The sequence below is a fragment of the Rhinoderma darwinii genome, chromosome 6 (genome assembly GCF_050947455.1).
Source record: "Rhinoderma darwinii isolate aRhiDar2 chromosome 6, aRhiDar2.hap1, whole genome shotgun sequence".
In the NCBI taxonomy this organism is placed as follows: domain Eukaryota; kingdom Metazoa; phylum Chordata; class Amphibia; order Anura; family Rhinodermatidae; genus Rhinoderma; species Rhinoderma darwinii.
Genome location: NC_134692.1, coordinates 50,112,483 through 50,138,932, shown reverse-complemented (window position 1 = coordinate 50,138,932; position 26,450 = coordinate 50,112,483). Strand labels below are relative to the sequence as shown.

Sequence of the window (26,450 nt, the reverse complement as noted above, 5' to 3'; positions counted from 1 at the left end):
CGTATGGAAGCTCGGCAGATGCCCGCATATTCCGTACATCAAGAATGGGGAAGCGACTCGTGAATAGGCGACTGGGGTTGCCGGAACCCTCCATCCTCCCAGGCTCCAGCGGGCCCCCAATCCCGTATGTAATCGTGGCAGATGAGGGGTTCGCACTCACAAGGCAAGTCATGCGTCCCTTTCCAAGAAGGGGCTTGGATGACCGTAGGCGCATGTTCAATCTCCGCCTGGGCAGAGCTCGGCGATGTGTCGAATGTGCCTTTGGCATTATGTCGAACAGGTGGCGTGTCTTTCTGTCAACAATGCAGTTGTCCATGCATAATGTCACACGTGTTATCCAAGCGGGTGTAGTTCTGCATAACTTCTGCCGCATTAATGATGCAAACTTTGATGCTGACTATATCATAACACACGCAGACACCACTGACAATGTCCCGGTGATTCCTCTAGGGCGATCTGTCTCCTCCGGCCTTCGAGTTCGTGATACTTTGGCGGCATATTTTGAGTGCCCATCTGGACCAGCACCGTGGGGGGCTGATGACCTGTGAAGGGGTGAATGTTCTTTTGACGCTTCACTACCGACCTGAGATGTGGGCATTTTTTGTTTTGTTTCTTTTGTGTGTTGGGGTTGGGGTAGGGACTCGCAAAACATGAGGACCCTTGACGCGGGTTGCGAGCTTATATCTCTCGGGGTTTGAGCAGGACTTTACACAGTTGGCGACTTACTTTGCCCATATATCCTGTTGTGCGGACTGCAGTTAGGGAACTCCAATTGCAAGTGTACTTATTTTGCTTCAGGGCCCATGGCAGGACCTAAACTTTGGAATCCCTTACAAGCCATGTCAAACCACGAGAGATTAACTAAAACCTCATATCACATGTCCATGCATTGGTCCAAAAGGCCAGAAGTGTGTGAGAGTGTAGGCTAAGGAAATGTGTGCCAAACCTTCTGTTGGGTGGTCGAAAAGAATAATAAAACGAAACAAAACCATGATTTTTTTTTTTTTTATTAAGGGATTCGGACCAATCCCAAATTTTGGGCTTAAAAAATAACACACCAACATGGTGTAACGAAATCCAAACGAAAAACAGGATCACACAATATACGTGGCCAGGCCTGCACCACACACAACAGTGCCGTCCAGAATTATTGGCACCAACACACTCAGAGGTGTTGGTATAGTTGGGCTGGGGAGGCATATGCCTGCATTTCAGCACCACTATGCTGGACCTGGAGCTGGGTAGGTTGTTCCTGGCCAGCATAGTGGTGCTGATGTGGTGGCTGGAATGTGGGCCCCGCAAAGTGGGGAGCCATAGGGCGCATGTATGGATGCGGACGGGCCATATGGGGAACAGGGTGAAATTGGCCAGGCACCTGGGCCGTGGGTGGCGGCATGTAAGTATTTCGCCACTGCTCGATTGCCGTGAAACACGGATGGGGATTGTGTGGCGGTCTGCAAGCGTCGATCAATGTGACGATCGACGCCTGCAGACGGCCCATAAGGTCCATCGGCACCAGGCGTAGGAGGGGCACAATGCTGCGGCCAAAGGCATCATTGCCATCCTCCTCTGCGGCTCGCCTCAAATACTCGAGTACCCGCGTATCCACCTGGGCAGATGTGGAGGGCTGTGGGGCACGAAGACGCCGACTGCGGGCTCGCACGGGCCGCTCCTGGGCTGGAGAGCCAACCGGCCGTTCTGACTGGCCTGGTGCGGGCTCCTGGGGTGTCGGCTCGGGGCTGGGTGGCAGGATATTGGGAGCAGGGGCTTCGGCCACAGACTCCCCCACGTCAGTCTCCTCTGCTGTATCCTCCAAATTGTCGGTGGTTCTACAAGGAGGCAAAAAATTATGAGTACAAAATCTAACAATGCCCACAACAACACGTTGACAGACAGGACCTGGACAAACACACAGTACACTCATGCAACGACATAAATGCTTACGTGCGCATATCCATGATGTCCTTCAGGAACATCAGCTGTTTCGTATACATGTAGGGCCGTTTGCGAGATGCCCCATCTCCGCTGCGTCCCTTGTCACCCATCTCTCGCCTGAATTGATCACGGCAGCTCCGCCACCGTGTCTTGATATCTTGGACTGGTGTATGTAACAAAAACAAAACACGCCATCAGAACTATCACCTCTCACTACAAAATGAAGGGCCCTGCAATGGCAATGCGGTGGGACGTGCGAAGCACCTGCTCCACCAAAGTTTCTCGTGCTCATGTGCGCAATACACATACAGGGCCCATGTTTTCTATAGGCATGACAGCCATTGACAGAAAATGCAAGGTACTCACCCAACCGAGTGCGGTCACGGGTTCGGCCTGTCTCCCACTCTTGCCCAAAGAGGTTTTGGGCCACCAACTCCCATGCGTCCTCCTTCACCGTCCTGTTGTGATACTCCTCACATCTGTTATCCCATATTGCTGGATGCTCCTGGATAAAAAGAATGAGGCGCTCCACATCCATCCCGCGCGGCATGGCTGTAGTATGTGGCTGTGAAATACTCCAAAATATCCCCAGACAACTCTCCTGGCACTGGCTAGTCTTGCCCCCTCGCACTTGAAAGGCAGGCACTTCCTGGTTTGGAGAAGCTTTGTGTAGCTTTATAGACTAATTAGAATGGACATAACAGCTCTTGCGTGTTTTTCGCGCATGCAACGCAGGACCGTCCGTGTGGCATGCGTTGTTTTCACGCACCCATTGAAGTCAATGGGTGCGTGTTGCGTGAAAAACGCAAGATTATAGAACATGTCGTGAGTTTTACGCAACGCACTCACGCAGCGCAAAATACACGCATCGTCTAAACAGCCCCATAGGCTATTATAGGTGCGTACGACACGCGTGAAAAGCACGCGCGTCGCACGCGCGTATAATACGCTCGTGTAAACGAGGCCTAAAACACAGTCAAAAGCTGCAATAAAAACTGTATCAAAACTATGTGTGTGATCTGGTTATACATGCATGTATGTTTTTTTTTTGGGTAAAATACACAATAAAAGGGTTGTATAGTTTGGTGAAGCCCCTTTTATTTAAATTGTTCTCGGATATTAAGCGGATTGTGGTGCCCTGCTGCTGGTACCCCCTGTGATCTGCTGTTAGGGTAAGTTCACACGTATCATAAATACTGCGGATTTTCCGAAACGGATTCAGGCCGAATTCAGACGAGCGTACATCTCGTCCAAGTGATGCCCGTTAAAACAACAGCCGTCACACGGACGCATGTATTTCAATGGGGCCAGTCACACGATATAACATGTCCTATTTTTGCCCGTTTTGACGGATCTCTCGATAGACTCAAGTCTAAGGGGATCCGTGAAAACGGATCCCACACGGGTGCAACTCGGACATGAAAAACGGCTGTCCGAGTTTGCACGAGTTTCATGTCAGAGTTTGCACTCGGTCGTCTGAATTCGGCCTTAGTTGCGGATAATCTGCAGCATTATAGAGTAGCAGCAAAGTGGATGAGCTTTGAACAAATCTCTCACACGCTGCGTAAATGAGACGAAAAACCGCTCAGAAATTAACCTGCGGTGCAGTTTTTTTAATCCGCAGCGTGTCAATTGCATTTGCGTAATCGCTGCTTCTTTGTTTCAGGATTTACCCATTGAATTAAAAAAGTAGGTAAAACCCACAACAAATCGCAGATATTGCAATTTTTGCAGTGGAAAAGCTGCAAATCCGCCACAAAATCGCAACTGAGAATTTTTTTTATTTTTATATATACTTACCCAGAATTTTGTGCTTCTTCGTCCAGCCCGGCATCCTGGGATGATGTTCATTCCATGTAACGGCTGCAGCGGTGACATAGGGTGAAACATCATACCAGGAGGTGGGGCTTCAGTACGGCAGAGGGGGCATCGCCGTGGCTACATAAGTATAAAACATTTATTTTCCGTTTTCCGCAGCAGACATTCTGGCTGAAAAACTGCATAATTTGGTTCGGTTTTTCGGACAGAATTCCCTTCGGCGCCCAGGGCGGATACGCTGTGCGCTTTTACGCAGCATATCTGCTCTGTGTGAACATAGACTTATAGGGGATGGCCAGTGTTCATTATTGAAGTATTACTTGGTGTCCATTGAATTCAGTGGTCGGTCGATCTTACAGCGAAAGAGCCACTAGCTAATAGAGGGTAGTCCTGACTCCTGAACAGGCAAGTTATATTGTCAGAAGTTCTCATCAGTAGGGGATAAAGACCCCCATTATACCTGGTGGGATTGCTGCACTCTGCTGAGCACTGCGTCACTTCGGCTACTTTCAGGAGCAGAGAAGACGTTACAGCCCATGACCGTCTCCCCCTCTCCCGAAGACAAAAGGGAGCACCCTTGTAGTTCATGTCTGGGCTGGCCTTACTTATGGGACCTTCTGCCATGTTTCACGTTATCATAACTCAAAGTGCACTAAAACTTTACAGCCCCTACACAGAATCAAGAGCGAACGCGACAGTTTCTGCTGTAATATAAGACTGAACTGCAGGTGGCGCCATCTAGAGGTAACATTTACATGCAGTTTTTTGTTTGAGACAGAACTACAAGTCTCAGGAGGCCAGGGGATGTCAAGGATTTAAAATGTCAGTGAAATATATTTATTTCTCGTTATCTCATATTAATATGACATCATTTTAGAGGAAAGATTTTTTTTTCTGCCGTCCGTATTGCCTGCACACAGCATGACACACGCCGGGCCTCTTCTATTTAGGGGTGACCCTGCCTCTACCATTGTCTTAAAAATTCTCTCACCACGTGGTGAACCGCCCAGCCCTTCCCCCCACTACATACGCTATAGTTTTCCCTTCCCCCTACTTCATAAGCTTTTTTGCTTCCCTTCCCCCATCACTCCGTGCGCGCTCCCGTGCGATATGTGCATATAAGGGGACGAATTGGGTTTCCGCTGAACGCGCTCAAGGGGGAGGGGGAATATGACATGCACGCGCATCGTGCACGCGCTTTCGACACGTGATGCTTTCGCACCAATAGCGGGATGTTATAATGTGGGGGTGACGCGCGTGCCCGAGACAAGCGAGGTAGAAGTATAAACCCCGACGGAGAGAAAGAGCGGGAGAGCAGCCGCAGCCATGTCTGAGGAGAAGCCTAAGGTAAGGATGTAGTACACTGCGCGGCGCTAAGAGAGGACAAGCGACTGCGTCGTGTGACAAGAGTCTGGGGCGCAAAGTTAAACGGAGACGACGTTTGTAAGCGCTAGGCTCTGCCGGCTCGTAGGCCGCACTCCTCGCGAGGGATAGGAAAGGGTCGTACAGACGTAACGGCGGCGGCGCTGCTAATCTCAGTGTGATATAAGGCAGGTCGGGGAGGACCCGGGCTGAGGGGAGGGAGGGTCGGGCAAAGAGTGGGAGGAGGCCCGTGTATGTGATTCATAAGCCGGAGCTGTACTGTCCCGGGAGATTGCGCGCCAAACCCGGCTTCTCTGTACACGTGTGTGCCACAATAGCGCCCGCTCCTCTCCGGCGACATACAGGACCAGCGCCTCTCCCTCACTGAGGATTTACAGCCATGGTAATGTTATGAGCCTGTTCTGTACGTACACCTGGCCGGACCTATAATACTGAGGGGTCGCTGGCCGCTTCTTATTTCCCCTTTCTGCTATTGATGGCTGTGTACATAGTGAGCGCTTCATTCCCATCACACTTTATATCGTGATCTTATGTATGTGACTGTTGCTGCATCGTCCAGTGGTTAGTTCTGGGATTGTTGACTTTTGTTGGGCAAATTGTGTTCTCCTGATCAGATCATTGTGACCTGATTTTGTATTTCTAATTGCTGCAACAGTATCACATAAGAGGGGGCGGAATATTCCCTCCAACATGGGGAATAGCAGGGATACTTGTTCTGATGGAATAGTCCCGTCACTGCAAGGATCACTTGGTGATCAGGGAAGTGGGATTTGTGAGACCCCCCCCCATTTCTCTGATCAGTGATTACTCCGTCATGGAGGCTGTCCAGTCTGGGCAGCTATTGCCACCATAAGCAGGCATGCCTGGCTCAGCGTGCATGTTTATTTCACTAGACAGTGGGAAAAGCTGCTGTCCGGTACCGCAGTTCACTTTGAAATTAAATTTTGCATTTAATACAGTATACCGTTTGTCAAGATTCGTTTGCAGTCAGTGAATAGGAATGTCCAGCGGATACAAGTTTACAACTTGTTAGAAAGGAGCCTCAATACTTCAGGACGGGTTTTCAGCCTCTAAGTAAACAAGAATGTTTCTATTTAGTTGCAGCTAGCAGAGGTCTTGTAAAAGGGGAAAATTGTCTTCCTCCATATAATTCTACGATTCCCTTGGCTTCTCCTGGGTAAACTAGCTGTGTGCTAGGAGCCGGACCTGCAGCTCATGGCTACGGCCGCCATACCAGGCACGACGTCGATATAGGTGTGGGTCTCAGAGCTGGGACCCGCATCTCTTAAACATTAATGGCATATGCTATAAATGTAAGTTGGGAATACCCCTTTGATGGCCAATGACTTCTATATCCATCATGAGCGTGTGCTAGTTCCTGATTGATTGGATATATCGGTCATAAGGATCTCATAGGTGCTGCCACTGCTCAGCGGCACCAACATTGCGGTTATATAATCGCTGGTGCTGATGGTTTCCCATGGCGGCAGGGGGCCTAACAAAGGCCGGTAAGTCTTTCATCGGTATCTGCCTACTAGGCCAGAGGCATGGCTTTATGGGTTGCCTCTCAGTGTAAAGCTGGCCATACGCTTTTAGCTGTTCGGCTGACATCTATTCCTATTGACGGCCCCGTACACCTGCGCACAGCCAAGCGTGCGTGTGTTTTTAATAGGGAGAAGGAAAGCCGCTGCCAGGCCCTTCTGGCACAGGCTTATCTGCTAATGACCATAAGATGCCGCTATACACATTAGATGGATGGCTGGTCCCAGCAAAATCTATAGGTTCCACCGACAAACAACTAATGTGTATTGTTCGCTTAACACGGGCAGGCAATAATACATTATACAAGCCATGGAAGGATCACTGCTTCAAGTCTCCTATGGCCTTTTTTTTTTTTTCATGTACTAACATGTAGAATGGTGCCATTGAAAAATAGAACTTGTCCCGCAAAGAACAAGCCCTTAAACCGCTACATCGATGAAAGAATACGTTGTCTCTCTGAATGCGAGGATACAAAAATAGGTTTATTAAAGCCCACACAGGCCTGGTTGTTAAAGGGTTAGATACATCATTAGTGGAACAGAGGATTTCCCACAGTATTACAGGACACAGGTTTTGCTTTCATTTTAGCAGTGAGGTCAAAATCTGGTGATTCTGCTACTCCTACTGGGAGATACCAATTGCGTGGGGGAGCAGCTGATTCTACACAGCATCTGAATCGCAAAGTGAAGCGTTGAACTCTGATCGGGCCAAGATTAGGGGTGAGAGAAGTTTCCTTGATCGATTTGCTGGTCCATAGAATACAGTGGAAAAATAGATTCCCTTATTTCTATGCTTATCCTCCATAATACACAGGAATCCATATTGGGCTAGTTCACATCTAGATTTTCAGGCATGCCAGGGGTATGCGCCTGCGACATATGCCGTATTGCATGCGTCGTCTATTGACATTTGCACTGTAAAAAAAGTATACTGGGCGGTATAACTCTTTTTCACTGTGCCCACTGCATAGAAAAGTGACAGGTCAGACTTTTCTATATACAGTGATGAAAAGGTATTCCAACACAAATGCCAAAATAAAACAATTTGCTATATCCAGGGTGCATGTGGGGCTATGGGCACTATAGTTTGTCAGGAACTACTCCCTGTATATACCTCGAAATTGGATGAAAAACGAAGCCTTAGGCAGCATTCACACGAGCATGTTTGATTTGCGTGCGCAATAAAACTGACCGTATTTCATGTCTTCGTGCTTTGCGTGTGGCATCTCTCTCGTTCACATCCGTCAATATCCTCTGCTAGCGCTTCCCCCTCTTTTTTTTTTTTCCTCTTTAGCTACTGATGCGCGAAACACTGTCAGTACACAGATGTTGTCAGCGGTTTTCCACGCACCCATAGACGTCAATGGGCAACAACGTGCCCAAAAACTGACCAATACAGGACGTGCTGTGAGTTTCACGCAACGGACACTCGCTGTGTGAAAAATCACGCGTGTCTGAATGAGCCTTTAGGCCTTGTTCAGGCGGCTGTGTTCGGTTTGTAATATATGGACAGTGTCGGTCCTATTTTCCGGATCAACCACAGTTCTGGGAGCCGGGCTTCTAACATCATAGTTATCTAAAATGCTATTAGTCCCTACCTCTACGCAGGAATACTGTCACGTTGTTCCTTTGTACATCCTTTCCACCATTCATATAGTGCTGCTGAAGAGATATTTTCTGCCTTGTCAGCGGATGGGTGTACAGCTGTTAATGACGGTTACGTTACGTCAAACACGGGCCACACACGGATGGCTTCACAAACCAAATTCAGTGAAAAGGCCGGGACTGTTCCATCAAACAGGCAGGAGTAGGACCTGCACTACTTTTGACTGAACGGCCACACGGTTCCGTTAAAACAACGGAAATGTGCATGGCCCCATTGAAATGAATGTGTCCAGGTGCTATCCGTTGAAAAAACGGATAGCACCCTGACGAAAAAACTGAAGTGGGCATGAGGCCTTAGGGACCAGGAGTGCAGCGATATAATAGGTGAGTCCATACAACTATTAGCTGCAGAGTTGACTGCCTATAAAGAGCCAGAGGCATCATGGGAAATGTAGACTGCAGGGCTGCACATGAGACTGTGCTGGGGAAGTAGTCAAAGATGGCCCATACATGGCACATCAACTTTAAGGCTGGAATCAGGCTTGAAGTTGTTGGTGCTGTTTTTGAGCCAAGGGAGTGTATTCAAAAAAGAATAGGAAATATAAAAGAACACGTGTTGTCAGGCTACAGGTGGCCATACACATTCAACAAATGTCAGCTGATTGGTACACTGTCTAAAGTCTCCTGGAGCATGCATGTTAACACTGGGTTTGTACAACGCAGTCAAAATGTTTTTTGCTGTGAACTACAGCGAAACAGCGGCTTTTTGCAGCAAAATGACATGGTTTTACAGCGAATCAAGCTTTAAAAAAACAAAACAAACCTGCTTTGCATGAAAACACAGCCTTTTGGGGAAGTTTGGAGAATTAACGGATGGCCGAATGCTCGTTGGCTATCTTTAATTAGGTCAACCTTTTAAGGTACTTCATAAATGAGTAAAGATGACTTTATACAAATGATCTTCTCAAAGGAAAACAAAGTTTCAAATGACAATCTATTTCCAGGAAACCGTGAAGACCGAGAATGACCACATCAATCTTAAAGTGGCAGGACAGGATGGATCTGTGGTCCAGTTCAAAATCAAACGACACACTCCTCTCAGCAAGTTAATGAAGGCATACTGTGACAGACAGGTATGAAAATCAAACCAGTCCTCCATTCACTTTTTTTATTTTCATGGAAAGTGACTAAAGACTTAGACTGTCACCACATTATAAGTGCCCTATCTCCTACATAATCTGATCAAATGTAGATAACTGGTTTTTATTTTGAAAAACGATAATTTTTGAGCAAGCTATGAGCAATTTTAGATTTATGCTAATTAGTTTCTTAGACAGCTGGGCATTCTTTACCTTTTTACTGAGTGGACGTTGTAAAGAGAAGTGTATGATGCTGACCAATCAGCGTCATGCACTTCTCTCCACTCATGTCCATCTGTATTCACTGCACAGCTTGATCTCGCGAGATCACGCTGTGCAGTCACTTACTCACACACTAACTTTACTGAAGTGTCTTGAGTGAATAGACATCGCCTCCAGCCAGTACGTGATATCTATTCACACTCCCGACACTTTTTGCTAAAGTTTGTGTGGTACTTAATCACGGTGTGATCTCGTGAGATGACCCTGTGAGTTTTTAAACAACTTTTAAGTTTGTAGAAATCACAAATGTTGGGGTTGCACAACAAAAAAAATTGCTGTTTGTCTGAAACTTGTCACAACTAATTTGGTGTGTAAGTTGCATTCTATTTAAAGATTGAGACATCCAAAATTGACCCCCCCCCCCCCAATTGTACCCCTAGACTAAAATTGACACTTTAACATGTACTTAACTTTACAGAAAAAGCTGTGTGTACATGAGGAATAACACGATTGCTGGCCATTATGGCTTGCATATGTCGTCTTATCAGCTTTCCCTTCTGCTGGCTCTATCTTTATTCTCCGTTTTCTCTGAGCCAGTGGTTAGAGAACTGCGGTCTTCTTTACATTGCATGCAGAAGAGGAGAATCCTGCGCTCATATCTCTAATATATATATATATATATATCAGCAGCAACTCCAATAGTTAAGGTGCAAAAAGTGGGTACTTTATTGCCCGTGCCCACTTTTTGCACCTTAATTATTGGAGTTGCTGCTCATTTTTTGATTCCTGTCTCTCAGAGCTTGCACCCACACACCGCCGGCGCTGCTAGGATCTGTATATTTTGTGTGTGTGTGTATATATATATATATATGTATATATATATATATAATCTATCTCATATATCCAGCAACATTAGTGTAGCTGAGAATCCGGCCCTGGGGTGAGATATTAATCTTACCGGAGGTTGCTCCATGTCTTTCTTTCTCTCTCTGCTCTCCTCAGACTTATATGGGCACGTGTCGTTCTCTTTTTCCCTGCTCCCCACCCCCTTCCTCTCCATGGACTTGAATTGGTAGGCAGTGATGAGACATTCCGCCCCACTTCCTGCAGTCTGTTTAATCTGCTTTGTAATTGGGGACGGATATTTTTATTTTTTGCTTAACCGCAAATTACCAGTAGGCAGGCAGTTAGTGGCATCAACTTCACACAAAATTAGCATGGATAAAAACTGAAGCTTTAATAGTAAGTAACAAAGAGAATATATGTATACTATTAAAAGTTAGTGTCCATCTAAATGCATTGCACCACTTCAAAGATCCCGAGTAAGGGTATTTTCACACGGTGCTGTCAAATTGCAATTTAGCCACGATTTTTAAATTTGACCGCACTGTGTGGATAAACCGTTTTATGCTAGCCATACACCTAAAATAGTTGTCAGCTGACTTCTATTTTGGATATAGTCAGCTTTACATTTCACAGCTTCATTTAGTATTCTTGTTGTTGAAATCCCAGCCTCCTTCACACGGCAGTATTTTGCATAATTATTTGGAAGTCAAAACTAGGAGTAGATCCAAACACTGAAGAAATATAAATGTTTCCATTATAGTTTTCCTCTTTGTTCCTCTCCTGGTTTTTGGCTTCCAAAATACTGGCATGTGAAAAAGACCTTTTAGTTGAGCTGCTGTTACTGGGAGCCCCATATGAATGGAGTGGTACTACACATGCTCTGCCACAGCTCCATTCATTTCTATGGGGCTGCTGAAGATGGCACTCGGAAGTGTGAATAGACATCGCGTCCTGGCTGGAGGCAATGTCTATTCATTTTCAAGACATTCATATGGGGCTCCCAGGAACAGCAAAGTAAGCTCGTGATTGCTGGGGGTCCCAGTGGCCAGACTCAATCGATAAGATATCAACCACCTATTCTGTCGATAGGTGATATATAATCATGGGGAATATCACGGGCATGTTCACGAGCCCTAATTTTGTATGTACACTTTTCTTAACATTGCTGTATCTACACTTGGCTACAGCAATGTAAACAGAGGGAGCTGGAACGGCTGAGGATTTAAAATAAGTATGACTTTTTGTTATTTTAGGCCATGAGCCGCCTTTAACCCCCTTAACGACATGTCAAGTACAGTTAAGTTGTTACAGCTAATGACAGCGCAACATCACATAACTGTATGTCACAGTGGTGAAGTGGGCTCATAAGCAGAGCCTGCGGCATCACCAGTGGGCGTCAGCAGTGTATTACAGCTAACACTGCTGTAACAGCAGGGACCAGAACTAGGTCTGGTTCCCGCCATTAACACCTTAGATGTTGCGGCATCAAGGTGGTTTGTAGCCGATCAGCACCCCTGCCACGTGGGGGTGACTATGGTTGAAATGGCAACCGGAGGCCTATCAATGGCCTTCTGGTCTGCCAAATATGTGGCCTATTAGCCTTTCTGTCAGCGTCATAGAAGATTGTGTGAGCTAAGAAGCTGTGCTGAAACCCTTCTGAAACTGCAGGGTCCGTAGATATCTCTAATCCCCCGCCATCAACCCCTTAGGTGCTGCGTTCAAAAGCAAACCCTAGTATCTAGGTGGTTTGTAGACAATCGGCATCCCTCTGAAGCGATCAGTATGCACGCTATAAATTACATTAATTTTGTTCTACCGTTCTATATGATTACGGCGATACCATATTGCCAGGTTCACATGTAGCGTAAGTTCAATGGGTTTTCTGCAATGGATTTTTCCATTGTGGAAAATCTGCAGCGTAATACAGTAGCAGCAGAGTGGATGATACTTGAACAAATCATCCACATGCAGTTTTTTAATCCGAATAATGTAAATTGTATTTTTGTAATCGTTCGTTTTGGTTTTTTTTGCCAGTTTTCTCCATTGAATTAAATGGGGAGGTAAAACGTGCAACAAATAGCAGATGTTGCTGTTTGTTTTTTTGCAGCTCAAAAGTTGCGATTCCGCCGCAAAAAACGCAACAGAAAATATTTTTTTTATACTTACCCAGAATTCTGTACTTCTTAATCCAGGCCATCCGCCTGTGGTGGAGTTTCATCCCATGTGATGGCTGCAGCGGTCACATAAGATCAGAGGGACACTATGTGGTGTTTTTTTTTTTTTTGTATATGCTGTTTTTCCGCAGTGGACAAAAAAACGCACTACAATTGTGGGCCAATGCTGTGAAAATCACCAAAATAGGCCTCACATTTTGCATTGTACTCTATCACCCCTTAGCCCTGTCATGTGTCCAGGCAAATGATAAATGATAGGAAAAAGACAAAGGATTGGATCCAGCGATGAGACTGTTTGATTCTGTTAAAATATAGGAATCTTCCAAGTTTTATTAGGCGAAGGATAAAACAAGTGCGGTGAAATATAGGTAAATCCCAAATACACAATAGAGGGATAGTACAGCAATTGAAGCGGTGCCTACGCGTTTCTGACGCTGACTGCGTCCTTAGTCATGGCAGAATCAAACAGTCTCATCGCTGGATCCAATCCTTTGTCTTTTTCCTATGCTTACACGTGTGTCGACACGGGGATCCGTGCGTGAGTGACTCTGCATATCTGCAAGAAAGGTGAGCTGAAGGAACCCTCCTATTTTTTTTATATCCAAATGATAAATTATTTGAGGGGTGTAGTTTCCAAAATGGGGTCACTTCTCAGGTCTTCCACTCTACTCTGGAACCTAAAGGGGTTAGCTAATGCAACATGGTGCCAGAACACCAATCCAACAAAATCTGCGTTTCAAACGTCAATTTGTTCTTCTTCCCTTCTGAGCCCTGCCATGTGCCCAAACATCCGTTTAGGGTCACATATGGGGTATTGCCATACTCAAAAGTTTGATTTAGGCAAAAAAAAAACTGGGTCAAAATACCTTCTATACCCCTAGATAACTTCCTTGGGGTCACTTTTGGGGGTTCCACTGTTTTGGTCTCTGAGGGGCTTTGCAAATGCAACATGGCACCCAAAAACCATTCCAGCAAAATTTGACATCCAAAAGCCAAATAGCGCTCCTTCCCTTCTGAGCCCTGTCTCTTGTCCAAACAGCAGTTTATTACGACATATAGCAGGTTGTTTCATGACTAGATAGTTCCTATTAGGTTTGAAATTGAATAAATGTCTATACTCCGTGGTTTTATCCACAAAATACAAACATTTTTTCACCTTCACATCCTATCCGAGACACATACTCTGCATAAAAATAAATGTCTTAGATTGTGCACTATGCTCTTATTCATAGCTTGTTAATTACGGACTTTAATCGGTTCTTTAAAGGGTTTTATCGTAATCATTCTTTATCACCTATCCACAAGATAGGTGATAAATATCTGATCCGTGGGGGTAGGACCGCTGAGACCCCGACCGATCACTAGAACGGGCTTCCTGGGAGCCCGATAGGAATGGAGCCGTAGTGCAAATGCTCGACCACCGCTCCAGTCATTTCTATGGGGCTCCCCTATCTTTGGCAGCTATCAATGCTATTTACTTCAGCGGTGCAGAGGGGAGTCTTGCATCTAAGGATATCTATCTGGACTGGAGTTGGAAAACCTGGAGACTAAGTGAGCTGAACGTTTCTTGCCTTTTCTGTAAGTTCCTATTAGGCAATGACCTAATACATTCCGCAATGCTGAACCTACCATTTAAATACGTTCAGCAGAAAGTACAATTGTGACAGTCATAACAATGTATATTATATAATGATTGAATATTGTGCATACTGTAGATTGTAACTTCTTTTATTTACATTAAGGGTTTGTCAATGAGACACATACGGTTCAGGTTCGATGGTCAGCCTATTAATGAAACGGACACCCCAGCACAGGTATATTATGCATTCTACATTAGAGTATGATTTTTTGTTTTGTTTGTTTTACATGCATGTGTAGCAGTAACTTCAGTTTGACTGGTTTGTAATAGTGTTGCCTTAACCCCTTTCCGCCGCAGCCTTTTTTTTAAAAAATTTCACTATATAGTTTTTTCCTCCACACCTGCCATAATTTTTTTTATTTTTCAATCAATATTGCTGTAGGAGGGTTTGTGTTTTGCGGGACGAGTGTTAGATTTTCACAGCACCATTTATTGTACCATATAATGTAGTGGGGAAAATGGGAAGAAATATTTGTGGGGTAGAATAGCAGAAAAACAGCGATTGGTGGTTTTGTTTTTACGGCGTTCACCATTGGTAAAAATGACATGTTAAATTTATTATGCGGGTCAATACGATTACAACGATAACAAATTTATATATATTTTTTTGCTACTTTTACAATAAAAAAAACTGATTGTTAAAAATAAATTTGAGTTTTGTCGCCATATTCTAAGTGCTATAACTTTTTTTTTTTCCTTCATTTTTCCGTCTATTTTTAGCGGTATGAGGGAACACTTTAAATTTCATTCTTTTGTCGGAGACTAAGTGACCACAAAACAACAATTCTGACTGTTTACATTTTTTACGTCATTCACCGTGCGGACTAAATTATATTTTGTAATAGTTCAAACGGATGCGTCGATACCAGTTTTGTTAATTTTTAGTTTTTTTTTTACCTTATGCTTGAGGGAAAATGGAAAGAGGTGTTTTTTTTTAACTTGTCCCCCTAGGGGACTTGAACCAGCAAACGCTGGATCGCTTGCACGTTCTACTGAAATACAAATTTATTGCAGTATATCGTAATACTGACCGTTCCCTATGAAGCCCCGCCGGAGGCAATACTTCATAGGAATACAAAGAGCACCCCCTGATCTCGTCACAGCGGGGCCGTTGGAACGTTATAAGGGAGTCACCCCCTGTCTTTAGTCATTTAATGGGTTAAACCAGCGGGATCGCACTCGTTACCTGGAAGTGTCGGCTGTATCACACAGCCGACACTGACGTTCTATGGAGCGGGCTCAGCCCGTGAGCCCACTCCGCACACTCCCACCCGACGTGCGCTATATCTTGCTGGTATATTTATATATTTTTTTAATAAGTGTACTTTCAGTAAGTAAATTAATGACTCCCCTGCTGGGTTCAGGCATCCCCCACAGCAGAATCCAAGACCAGCATGTGAGATCTTGCTGGTTTTTGCAAGATTTGTTGTTCAGTCTCAAATGTCACGAACTGCTGTAAATTTAGCATTTATCAATTTGGAACTGCATTAATGCTTACCGACTGGTAAGTGCTATATTAATACAGCAATTAACACTCTTGAGACAGACCATGGGATCTAGCGAGATCTCGCATTCTGAGCGTGGGGGTTGCTGGGATATCCCTACCCTCGGGACTCCTGTTGTGCGTAGGGTTATTTACATAGTGAAAGTACATTTATCTTGGAGGTATATCTTTCTTTTTATTTATTTTAAAGACTAGAATAACACCGCTTCATGGTTCTATTCCACACAAAATTTTGAAAACCTTCCATAAACCATTAGTCAATGTGACCTATCTGCTACAAAATGGTTTGTAATAAATCTTTCATATTTGTCATGGATCCTATAAAAGTAACTAGTAAACATTCTAACTATTTTAGATGCCAGATTATGCATGATGGAAATTTCTACGTTTGATGCCCAGTTCTATATGCACATAGATGAATATTGGCACACTGTACCTGCTGCCCGAAATTGCTAAAAGCCAAACCTCCAATAACTGTATTTAACTCCTGTGATTAAAAGGTTTTCCTGGGACTTTGATATTGATGACCTATTCTTAGGTTAGGCCATCAATATCGAATCAGTGGCAATATCGATCAGCAGTTTGACTAGTACCACATCCCCTTCATTGTTTACCAGGCCCATCGCCGTGTGTAGTGTAGGGATGTCACCATACCAGAATTTGGACTTCGATACCGATGCTTCGTTTAGTATTGCGATTTCGATACCAAAACGATACTTTGCCAACAGTAATAAAAAAAAAAGTTCTTCCATTTTCTAATGTGAGGCGCGTGGTGTGAATTTTGAATGCGCCTCACATTAATGGTAATTAACACCATGTTTCTCAGTCATAATGGGTTAATGTGTAAGTTACATGATGGGGTTAATTACTATTAATGTGAGGCACATGGAGGTTAAATTCATCACACCTCGTGCCTCACGTTAATAAGTGAAAAGTTTTTTGTTTTTTTTACAGTGTACACATCGTAAATGAGGCAAAAAAATTGTGCAGGTTATTACGGCCGCGTCAATACCGAATGTGTGTGTTTTATGTATTGAGACTTATTTTAATGTTTATTGTGTAAAAATTGTATGTTTTTTTTATTTAATATTACTTTGTTTTTACTTTATTTTTAAACTTTAATGTACTGGCATATATCTAAATGCCAGTACATTAGCCTGTGTACGGATAGTACACAGTCAGTTGTAGGGATACCCAAGTATGCCCTAACAAAAATATGGTAGGACAGCCCTGGGGTCCTTCAATGGACCCTGGGCTGTCTGGCCATATATGGTATGTCCCTCTATCGTGTCACAGGCATTCCTGTGACTCGATCCAATGGGCATCCCCGCTTCTCATTTTCCTCTTGAATGCTGTGGTGGCAGTCAGCTGTGATCGCAGCATTCAGGAGAATAGCGGGAGAGGTTTCTCTGATCTCCCCTGTTATAGAGCAGGGCTGCGGCTGTGTAATACAGACATTGCCCCGCTCCTGACATTAAGTGCGTGCGGTCAGCATGAGGTGATGCGGCCGGCGCTGTACTAATGAGCGGCGGTTCAGGCACTGAAGACAGAACATGGGGGTGTTTTGCAGTACGACCGACATGCTGGGTTTTCAGTGCCGCCGCTCATTAGTGCGGCGCTCACTTGTCAGGACTCGGGAGCGGGGCACTGGCTGTATTACGCAGCCCCGCTCTCATACATTCAAGTGTTACACTGCTAAGCTGTGCAGCGGCACAGCTTAGTATTGAAATGCATGAAATATCGGTATCGAACAGTTTGAGGGTGCACTATATCGAAACAGTATCGAAGTTTCGATGCATAGTGGATCCCTAGTGTGGTAGTGGCTGTGCCGGATATCACAGTTCAATCATATTCACTTAAATGGGACTGAGCTGAAATACTAGGCATAGCTGCTGTTAAATGTCTTGTAAACAATTAATAGGATTCGAGACTGACTGGATCACTGTGGGTCCTTCACTTCCTTACCAGACTATACATAGGCCATTTTGAAAGTGGATGATTTTTCAGATTGCACTTAAATCTTGCATATTTATGTATAGTAAGACAACAATACACAGTATTCTTACCTTATTATAACAGTTTATCAAATTTTATGGGGGTGTCAGCATTGTGAACAGTGGTTTTTGGATCAAGGGCTACTGGAAGAACACTAATGAATTTTGTAAGTGATACGATATTAAAATACTTTAAAATTGTTTTTCTCTTTGTACTGTAGCTTGAGATGGAAGATGAGGATACCATTGATGTGTTTCAACAACAGACAGGTGGCATGTGCTAAGCCAGTTCATTCAAAGTGGAAGGTACCCAGTGAGCCTTCATGCACCTAACTACCCACATCTGCCCTTCATTACAAAGAACATGCTGATCACACAACATTCTGGAAACTTTAGCAGACTCTGGAAACCTTTGATTTAACAATTTTTATTTTGCCCTATATACAAGTGGTGGAAATTGTTAAGAGGGCCAATATCAACAATTACTTTCCTAAAGTGGTTTTGTTTTCTTGTATTTTATCATATTTTGTGTGGCACTGTTAATTAATTTCTTTTTTTTTTTTTTTTTTTTACAGCAATCTTCAGTTTGGTGTGTTTTTTTTTTTGTTCTTTTTTCCCCCTTTTGTCATGTAAATAGTTGGACAAGTTCCCGCTTGAGTTTACTGACATTTTATGCCAGGATACTCTTGATTTTTGTTTGGTTCTAAACTGATTACTCTGCCCACAAAGCCACATGAATATTAGTTTGAAGGGAGGGAGCCATTATGGGGATGGTGGGAGGAGGGATGTTTTATTTACTACTATGCTACAAACCTCTACATTATCTGAGGATCACATTTCATAGAATGAATGAAATGTAAGTCCTTCATGCTGATGCTGTTTTACAAATAGTTGAGATTTTGGGTGCTGTGTAAGAAATGTCTGGTGAAATTCACTTTTGCTGATTACCTGCAGATTCTCATACAGTCATTGATTGTGTCAAGGCTGTATGATACCAGGGCCGTTCTTTGTTGATGTTGTAATTAAATTGGCCTGGTCCTATCTAGACTGTCCCTGGTTCTTTTAATGCAGCAAGTAAGCTAAACATTCACCAAGATATCCATTCCTTTTAAAATGAACGTGCTGCTAAATGAAACCAGTATGCCAGCAAATGTTGCCTTTTTTTTTTTTTAACATAAGGGCAAGAAATTTCTTAACAGTTGGTGATCATTTCCTAAACCAGTTATGATGAAGATTGTTCTTGGTCAATTTGTATCATCTGGTTTAAGGATCTAATCGCCCACTTTTAAACCTGTTCTTAATGCTTCATTTTGCTTCGTTTAAATACGGATGCCATTTTCTTAGCTAAAGTGGCACATTGCAATGAAAACTTACGCCAAAAAGTTAAATATTCCTCCCATATTTCAGATATACTAGTAGACCAGTACAACGAACGATGCCAGCTGAGTAATAAACTGTTCCACACAAAGTTCTTGTTTGGTAACTCCTTAATCTCCTAGAATGTTGCCTCTGGTTTCTTTTAAACCTAATCTACTGGATCAATGTATTTCAACTACAAAATAAAGAAAACTTAAATCTTTTTTGTAATGTACTGTATTGCTAATATGAATCTGACTGCTAGGTTGAGTGTCTGATGCCCAATTTTAGCCTATAGGCCGGAAAAAAATCTCACAACCTATACTTGCCCATAGATTTAAATTGCCAAGTGTACTTGGTGCCCATTTAAAGGAACTGAAATATACTGGAATAATGTACACCAAGTGTCAATTTATCTTAATCTAATAGTGTACCTAATATAGATAAATTTTGTAATTTAATGGCTGTTAAAATGTAGTAGCTGTATCCATGCAAACTCTATGAGAAGTTACTGCAAACTAGGTGTTAACCTTACTGTAATCTGCTGTCCATCCCATGTCCAATGGCTGTCCCTGGTGACAGAGCAGATTGACTGTTGTAGATGGCTCATCACTGCCTGCTCAAGACAAACCTATGCAGAGGGGAGGAGGGAGCAGAGAGAGCAAACACCCATGCTACATGTAAGTCTATGCAGGGGAGGAAGCTGGAACAGACACACTGCTGGAAAGATTTCTGTTACACCCCAGTGCTGAGAAGAATTCTCCTCTTCTGTGTGTGGTGTATAGAAGACATGATTGTAGTTAGGCTCTGCCCACTAGCATTGAGACAACTGAAAATTAAGGCCCATTTACACCGGCCGGTGCCGAGAGCCGATCAATGAGACATCGTTGATCGGCGCTCGTTTACTCTTGTCACACGGAGCTATGCATGGTGATGAGCCGTCGTTACGCCAATCGCTCGTCCACATACATTATCATGTCGGCAGCACATCTCCCTATTTACACAGGTAGATTTGCTCCCGACACTGATAATCTTACTTTTTTAAAGCGTTATGCCCAGCTGATGATCAAGCGTTTGCTCGTTCCTCTGCTGATCGCTGCCCTGTTTACACTGGGCAACTTTCGGCAATGGGCGTTATACGAACGCTAGTCTGCACGATAATTTCCCAGTGTAAAACTCCCTTTAGAGAACCTGCAGAGGGGAAAAACTGCTAAAAATGACACACACCAGTCCTATACAGATCTTTCTCAGTGAAATAGAATATCATCAAAAAGTTAACTTTATTTTAGTAATTCAATTCAAAAAGTGAAATGTGTATATAGATTCATTAGACAGTGGGTTATTTCCAGCTAATTTTTTTATTTTATTTTTTTTTTAATGTTAATGTTGATGATTATGGCTAACCGATAATGAAAGCCCAAAATTTAGTCTCTGAAAATTAGAATATCTGGTGAAAGGTCAAGATTGTACACTCAGTGTCAGACCCTAAACACCTGCAAAGGTTTCGTAAGCCTTTAAATGGTCCAACAGTCAGCTTCAGAAGGCTACGGGAAGGCTGCTAACTTTTCACAGTTGTCCAGAGGACAGTCTGACACACTCCACAAGGAGGGTAGGCCACGAAAGGACATTGCTAAAGAAGCTGACTGTGCTGTATCTGAGAATATTAGTGGAAAGTTAGACGAAAAATGGTACACAAGCAAGAGAGGCATAAATCCAAGTTGCTTGCGGTCCAGTGAGAAGTTTCCACAGTCAGTGATGGTTTGGGGAGGCATGTCATCTGCTGGTGTTGGTCCACTGTGTTATATCAAGTCCAGAGTCAACGCAGCGTCTACCAGGAAATTTTAGAGAACTTCATGCTTCCCTCTGCTGACAAGCTTTATGGAAATGCGGATTTCATTTTCCAGCAGGACTTGGCAATTGCCCACACTGCCAAAAGTACCAATACCTGGTGTAATAACCACAGTATCACTGCGCCTGATTGGTCAGCAAACTTGCCTGACCGAAACCCCATAGAGAACCTATGGGGTATTGTCAAGGGAAAGATGACACACCAGACCCAACAATGCAGACGAGCTGAAGGCCACTATCGAACAACCTGGGCTTCCAGAACACCGCAGCAGTGCCACAGGCTAATCGCCTCCATGCCACGCAGCATTGATGCAGTAATTCAATCAAAAGGAGCCCCGACCAAGTATTGAGTGCATATACTGTACATACTTTTCAGTAGGCCAACATTTTGGTATTAAAAATCATTTTTGAAATTTGGCTTATATAATATAATATTCTGAGACAAAATTTTGGGTTTTCATTAACAGTTAGCCATAATCATCAACATAAAAAGAAAGAAATGCTGGAAATAGATCACTGTGTGTAATGAATCTGTATAATATATGAGTTTCACTTTTTGAATTGAATTACTGAAATAAATTAACTTTTTGATGATATTCTAATTCATTAAGGTGTGTGTGTGTGTGTGTGTGTTTTTATTTTACGATCTTTGTTGGACATTTCTAGCCGTGTGACACGTCGCATTGTCTTGCTGGAAGATTCCATCTGCCCCAGGGAAGACAAACCGCATGTATGGGTGGATGTGTTCTACAACGGTGGATTCATACCAAAATCTGTTCAGAGTTCCTTCCACATGGATGAGTGCACCCAGAGAATGCCATGAAAAAATTGCCCAGACCATAACTCTGCCACCACCAGCTTATGTTCTTCCAGCAATGGTTGCAGGGTGTTTGTTCTCTGATGATCTCGCCTGACACACCAACATCCATCCGTTCGATGAAGCAGAAAACGTGACTCATCGGAGAAGGCAACCCTTTGCCAATCATCGGTGGTCAAAATCCGATACTGCTGTACAAATTGAAGCCTTTTTGTTTTCCTGATGCACCTTTGTTAACATAGGAGCAGTGACCATCCGTCTGCTTCGGAGCCCCATACACAGTTGGGTTCGCTGAACTGTTGTTTTAGACACATGTCTGGTATCCCTCTAGTTGATTTTCACTGTGAGCTGCTCCACTGTAGCGTGTCGTTCGACCCTCACACACCTTTGTAGCTGACGTTCACCTCTCACATCAATTGCACGTGGTGCTCCGTGCGTCGGTTATTCCCACTCTTTCACCACAGCAGCACGCGAACAGTTCACAAACTGCGCTGTTTGAGAAATACTGCCGGAAAGCGAATAATCATTTATTTTTGCAACTCTGCTAAATCGCCCCTTTTACCCGTGGCAACGAGTGATATGTGTTCAGACAGTATATTGCACGCCTTATATACACAACAAGCCAGCCCATGACATCATTTCCTTCATGGGCTACGCACTGCTGATGTAGGAGGTAGGGATGGAGGTTGTTGCAGGGGTATTTCAAGTAAATGCCGGACCATCCTCAATTGAGCCCGAGCCTTTCGAAGAGTCGGTATGTTACAAAAGTGCACCCTTGTTTTTCCCTCTTGTCACGGACAAAAATGGTGAGGAACATCGAGCAGCGTTTAGCAATCAAATTTTGCGTTAAACTTGGAAAAACAACTTCAGAAACCTTAGAGATGTTGAAGACAGCGTATGGGGAAGATGCTTTGTCGTCAGCCTAAGTTTTTAAATGGCACAAGGTCTTCAAGGATGGAAGGGAAGCAGTTGAGGATGAACAGCACCCAGGACGACCTTCAACGTAAAGAATCGATGAAAATGTGGTCGTTCTCAAGGCTGCTCTGTATCGGGACAAACGTTTAAATGTCAGACTAAGGGCAGATACAGACGGACGCAGCGTTTTGCGCGCACAAAAACCATTTGACAGCTGCGTGTGTCATCCGTGTATGATGCGCGGCTGTGTGATTTTCGCGCAGCCGCCATCATAGAGATGAGGCTAGTCGACGCCCGTCACTGTCCAAGGTGCTGAAAGAGCTAACTGATCGGCAGTAACTCTTTCAGCACCCTCGACAGTGAATGGCGAACACAATATACAGCAACCTGTTAAAAGAAAAAGTTCGTACTTACCGAGAACTTCCCGGCCGTTGCCTTGGTGACGCGCCTCTCTTGACATCGGGCCCCACCTCCCTGGATGACGCGGCAGACAATGTGACCGCTGCAGCCTGTGCTTGGCCTGTGATTGGCTGGAGCTGTCACTTGGACTGAATTGTCATCCCGGGAGGTCAGACTGGAGGAAGAAGCCGGGAGTTATCGGTAAGTCAGAACTTCGTTTTTTTTTTACAGGTTCATGTTTATTGGGATCGGTAGTTACTGTCCATGGTGCTGAAACTGTTTAACTCCTTTAGCACCCTGGACAGTGACTATCTCCGGACGTCGCGTACCGGAAATTTTTTTGCCGGGTTCGGCCAAAACGAGTTCGGCCAAAACGAGTTCGGCCGAACCCGGTGAAGTTCGGTTCGATTGTCCGGGTTCGCTCATCTCAAAGACACTCCATTTGGATTTTTGGAAACAGAAAAGCACGTGGTGCTTTTCTGGTTACATTCATCCTTTTGACAGCTGGTGCGCTGTTTCAGTCAGTTCGCACGGAAGTGCTTCCGTGCGACCTGCGTGGCTTTCACGCACCCATTGACTTCAATCGGTGCGTGATGCGCGAAATACGCGGAGATATTGAACCTGTCGCGCTTTTTGCGCAGCTGACAAACGCTGCGCAAAAAGCACGGACTGTCTGTACTGCCCCATAGACTTGTATTGGTCTGTGCGTGGCGCGTGAAAACCACGCGGCCCGCACGGACCGAATACACGCTCGTGTGAATCCCCCCTAAAGGTGGTTCATCAAATCATTACTGAAACTCTCAACATAAGGAAAATTTGTAAAAACTCGTCCCAAAAAACTGGCCTGTCTTGGCACGATGTGAGTTTCATTTGTTCCCCAAAATCAAAACACATTTGAAAGGACACTATTTAGGTACGGTTAAAAAAGTCCAGTCAGCCACAACGAGGGCTCTGAACAACCTCTCACAAGAAGACTTCCAGCACTGCTACAAAGAATGGCAGTATTGCTGGAACTGTTGTGTTCAGTCCCAGGGCACTTAAGGGCCTTTTACACTGGGCGATTATCGGGCAATCAAGTGTTCATAGAATACTCGTTCCCGATAATTGCCCTGTGTAAACGGCAGCGATCAGCAGATGAACGGGCAAACGCTCAAATCATCTGCTGATCGTATCGTTTTAAAAAAGTGAAATATCGTCGGCAACACATCTCACTGTGTAAACAGGTTATACGCGCTGCTGACATGATAATAATGTAGGGACGAGCGATCGTAGTAACGACCGCTTGTCCCCATACATAGCTCCTTGTGACAGGAGCAAACGAGCGCCGATCAATGATGTCAGATTGATCGGCGCTCGCTGCATCGGCCGAATATCGGCAGGTGTAAAAGACCCTTTACTTTGAAGGTGATCGGGCCTAATTGTATGTTTTTTTAAATAAAAGGATTTTTGGGGAAATCATTCTCATTACTTTTGGGACACACCTTGTGTATATAATCACTCATGCCTACATGCACGCACCTTAACATTATCACCAGAACATAACAGACGAATCTCATATCCAAATACGGTAAACATTTTGAGTCATAGTTGACAAATATTCTGATTAGGCGCAGGGGGTGGTTAAATATGCAACTGCTCCTCTTCTCACCTCTGTAGTAGTGGAAAGAAAATACACCACCCACCAAAAGCCACCTACACACTTTGCTGATTTGCATGCGGAGGACTGTTGCAGGCAAGTGGATGAGATTTAAAAAAAAATCATCCACATGATGATGAATGTTTTTTACATGGAAATCAGAGCATGCTCATTCTGTTTTGGATGTTCACTGCTCATTTAACCCTTGTAGAAGTAAAATTTGCACATAAGTGCAGATTTTGCTGTGGATAATCCACAACACATGCGCTAGGTTTGTGGTTATCCTAAAGCCAGCCATACACTAGAGATTTTGGTCGGCCAAAAGGACAATTTACCAGGCCACAGGTTAAAGAAGTACTCCAGAAAAATTTCCCTGCCCCGTTTAAAAACGTGATTAAAGAAGCAATCCATCGTTTTATCTATTCCCTCTTGACAGCGCTGCACACCAACACAGCGTTATGTTAATTTTTTGTTTTGTCGGCCATCTTGGGCACAGCTTCCTTCTCTCCGAGGAAGCGCTCCCTCTTACGTTCCCACGCTGCACGGCCCATAGGGGTGGAGGGAGGAGCCGTTCATTGGAGAGTGCAGTGTCAACGGACTGATGCAAACTTGGAGGCAGCCTACAATGGGTCACGTCAGGAGATGGTGACCCCTTCCGAATACAGGAACTCCCAAGGTACATGAAGAAAACTTAAAATTTATACTAAGAAATAAAAAAAATAGGTAGGTAATGCAAAAATAGGTATGTATACACACACATACACACGTACGTGTATTGGAACACCTACATATTACACCTGCAGGACTTTTCATGACATCCCGTTTTCAATCCATAGCCAGTATTATGGAGTTGATCCCCTCTTTGCAGTTAAAAAAAAGCTTCCACTCTTCTGGGAAGGCTTTCTACAAGGTTTTGGAGTCTGTCTGTGGGAATTTTTGCCCATTCATCCAGAAAAGCATTTGTGAGGTCAAATGCCGATGTTGGACAGAAGGGCCAGGCTCGCAATCCACAGTCTAGTTCATCCTAAAGATGTTTGATTGGGTTAAGGTCAGGGCTTTGTGCGAGCCAGTCAAGTTCTTCCATAGCAAACTCACCCAACCATGCCTTTATAGACCTTTCTTCGTGCATCTAACTTAGATGTGATCGTTATTAGCTGGATCCTGTGTGTCAGAGAGACGCAGGACTCGCCCTCAGCCGAGCTGTCAGTTCATCTGAACTAATGGAATCGACTGAGAGAACGATGCAGCTTCTACATATACAGGATACATAGAAGCTTTATCAAAGCGCATGTATCCTCTCTCATTAGCAGAGGGGTGATAACATGAAGAAAAGATCCTGTATCACCCCCCTGAGGTCACTGGTAGGCTGTACAGGGGGAGAGGTGACAGCAACAGACAGCTCTTCCCTCCTGCTGTCACTTGGTTCTAGGCTTTACTCTGATCTAGCCCCTATATTCTATCTTGGGCAAGCATTAAAAGGGTCATAACTGTTAATTACGTATGCACCAAACGTATCCAAAAATAATGTAAGGGTGACTGATGCCACTGTTAGGAATCAGTCACAGCCTACATTTAATGTATACATCAAATCTTTTACTGCCGTATACATTAAATGTAAGCCAAAAAACTATGTGAATGGGGCCTAACAAATCAATATGCCATTAATATATTTGTTGGGG

At 44.1% G+C, this 26,450-nt stretch overlaps 2 protein-coding genes across 3 annotated transcripts; one reads left to right on the top strand and one right to left on the bottom strand.

Moving 5' to 3' along the window:
• Positions 1-1,089: 1,089 nt before the first annotated feature.
• On the bottom strand, positions 1,090-5,279 carry LOC142655479 (uncharacterized). The gene is made up of 3 exons (XM_075829704.1): positions 2,302-5,279; positions 1,945-2,098; positions 1,090-1,829 (listed from the first exon to the last, which is right to left on the bottom strand). Exons 1-3 carry the CDS (start codon positions 2,483-2,485, stop codon positions 1,166-1,168), a joined length of 1,002 nt encoding a protein of 333 aa, XP_075685819.1. The 5' UTR covers positions 2,486-5,279; the 3' UTR covers positions 1,090-1,165.
• SUMO3 (small ubiquitin like modifier 3) lies at positions 4,924-19,380 on the top strand. Of its 2 annotated transcripts, XM_075829705.1 has the most exons (5): positions 4,924-5,100; positions 9,287-9,415; positions 14,406-14,477; positions 18,022-18,106; positions 18,376-19,380. In XM_075829705.1, exons 1-4 carry the CDS (start codon positions 5,080-5,082, stop codon positions 18,082-18,084), a joined length of 285 nt encoding a protein of 94 aa, XP_075685820.1. In that variant the 5' UTR covers positions 4,924-5,079; the 3' UTR covers positions 18,085-18,106; positions 18,376-19,380. The 2 variants fall into 2 exon arrangements, with proteins under 2 accessions (XP_075685820.1, XP_075685821.1); XM_075829706.1 differs by lacking the exons at positions 4,924-5,100; positions 18,376-19,380 and adding an exon at positions 5,412-5,518 and having other exon boundaries at positions 18,022-18,369.
• Positions 19,381-26,450: the final 7,070 nt, after the last annotated feature.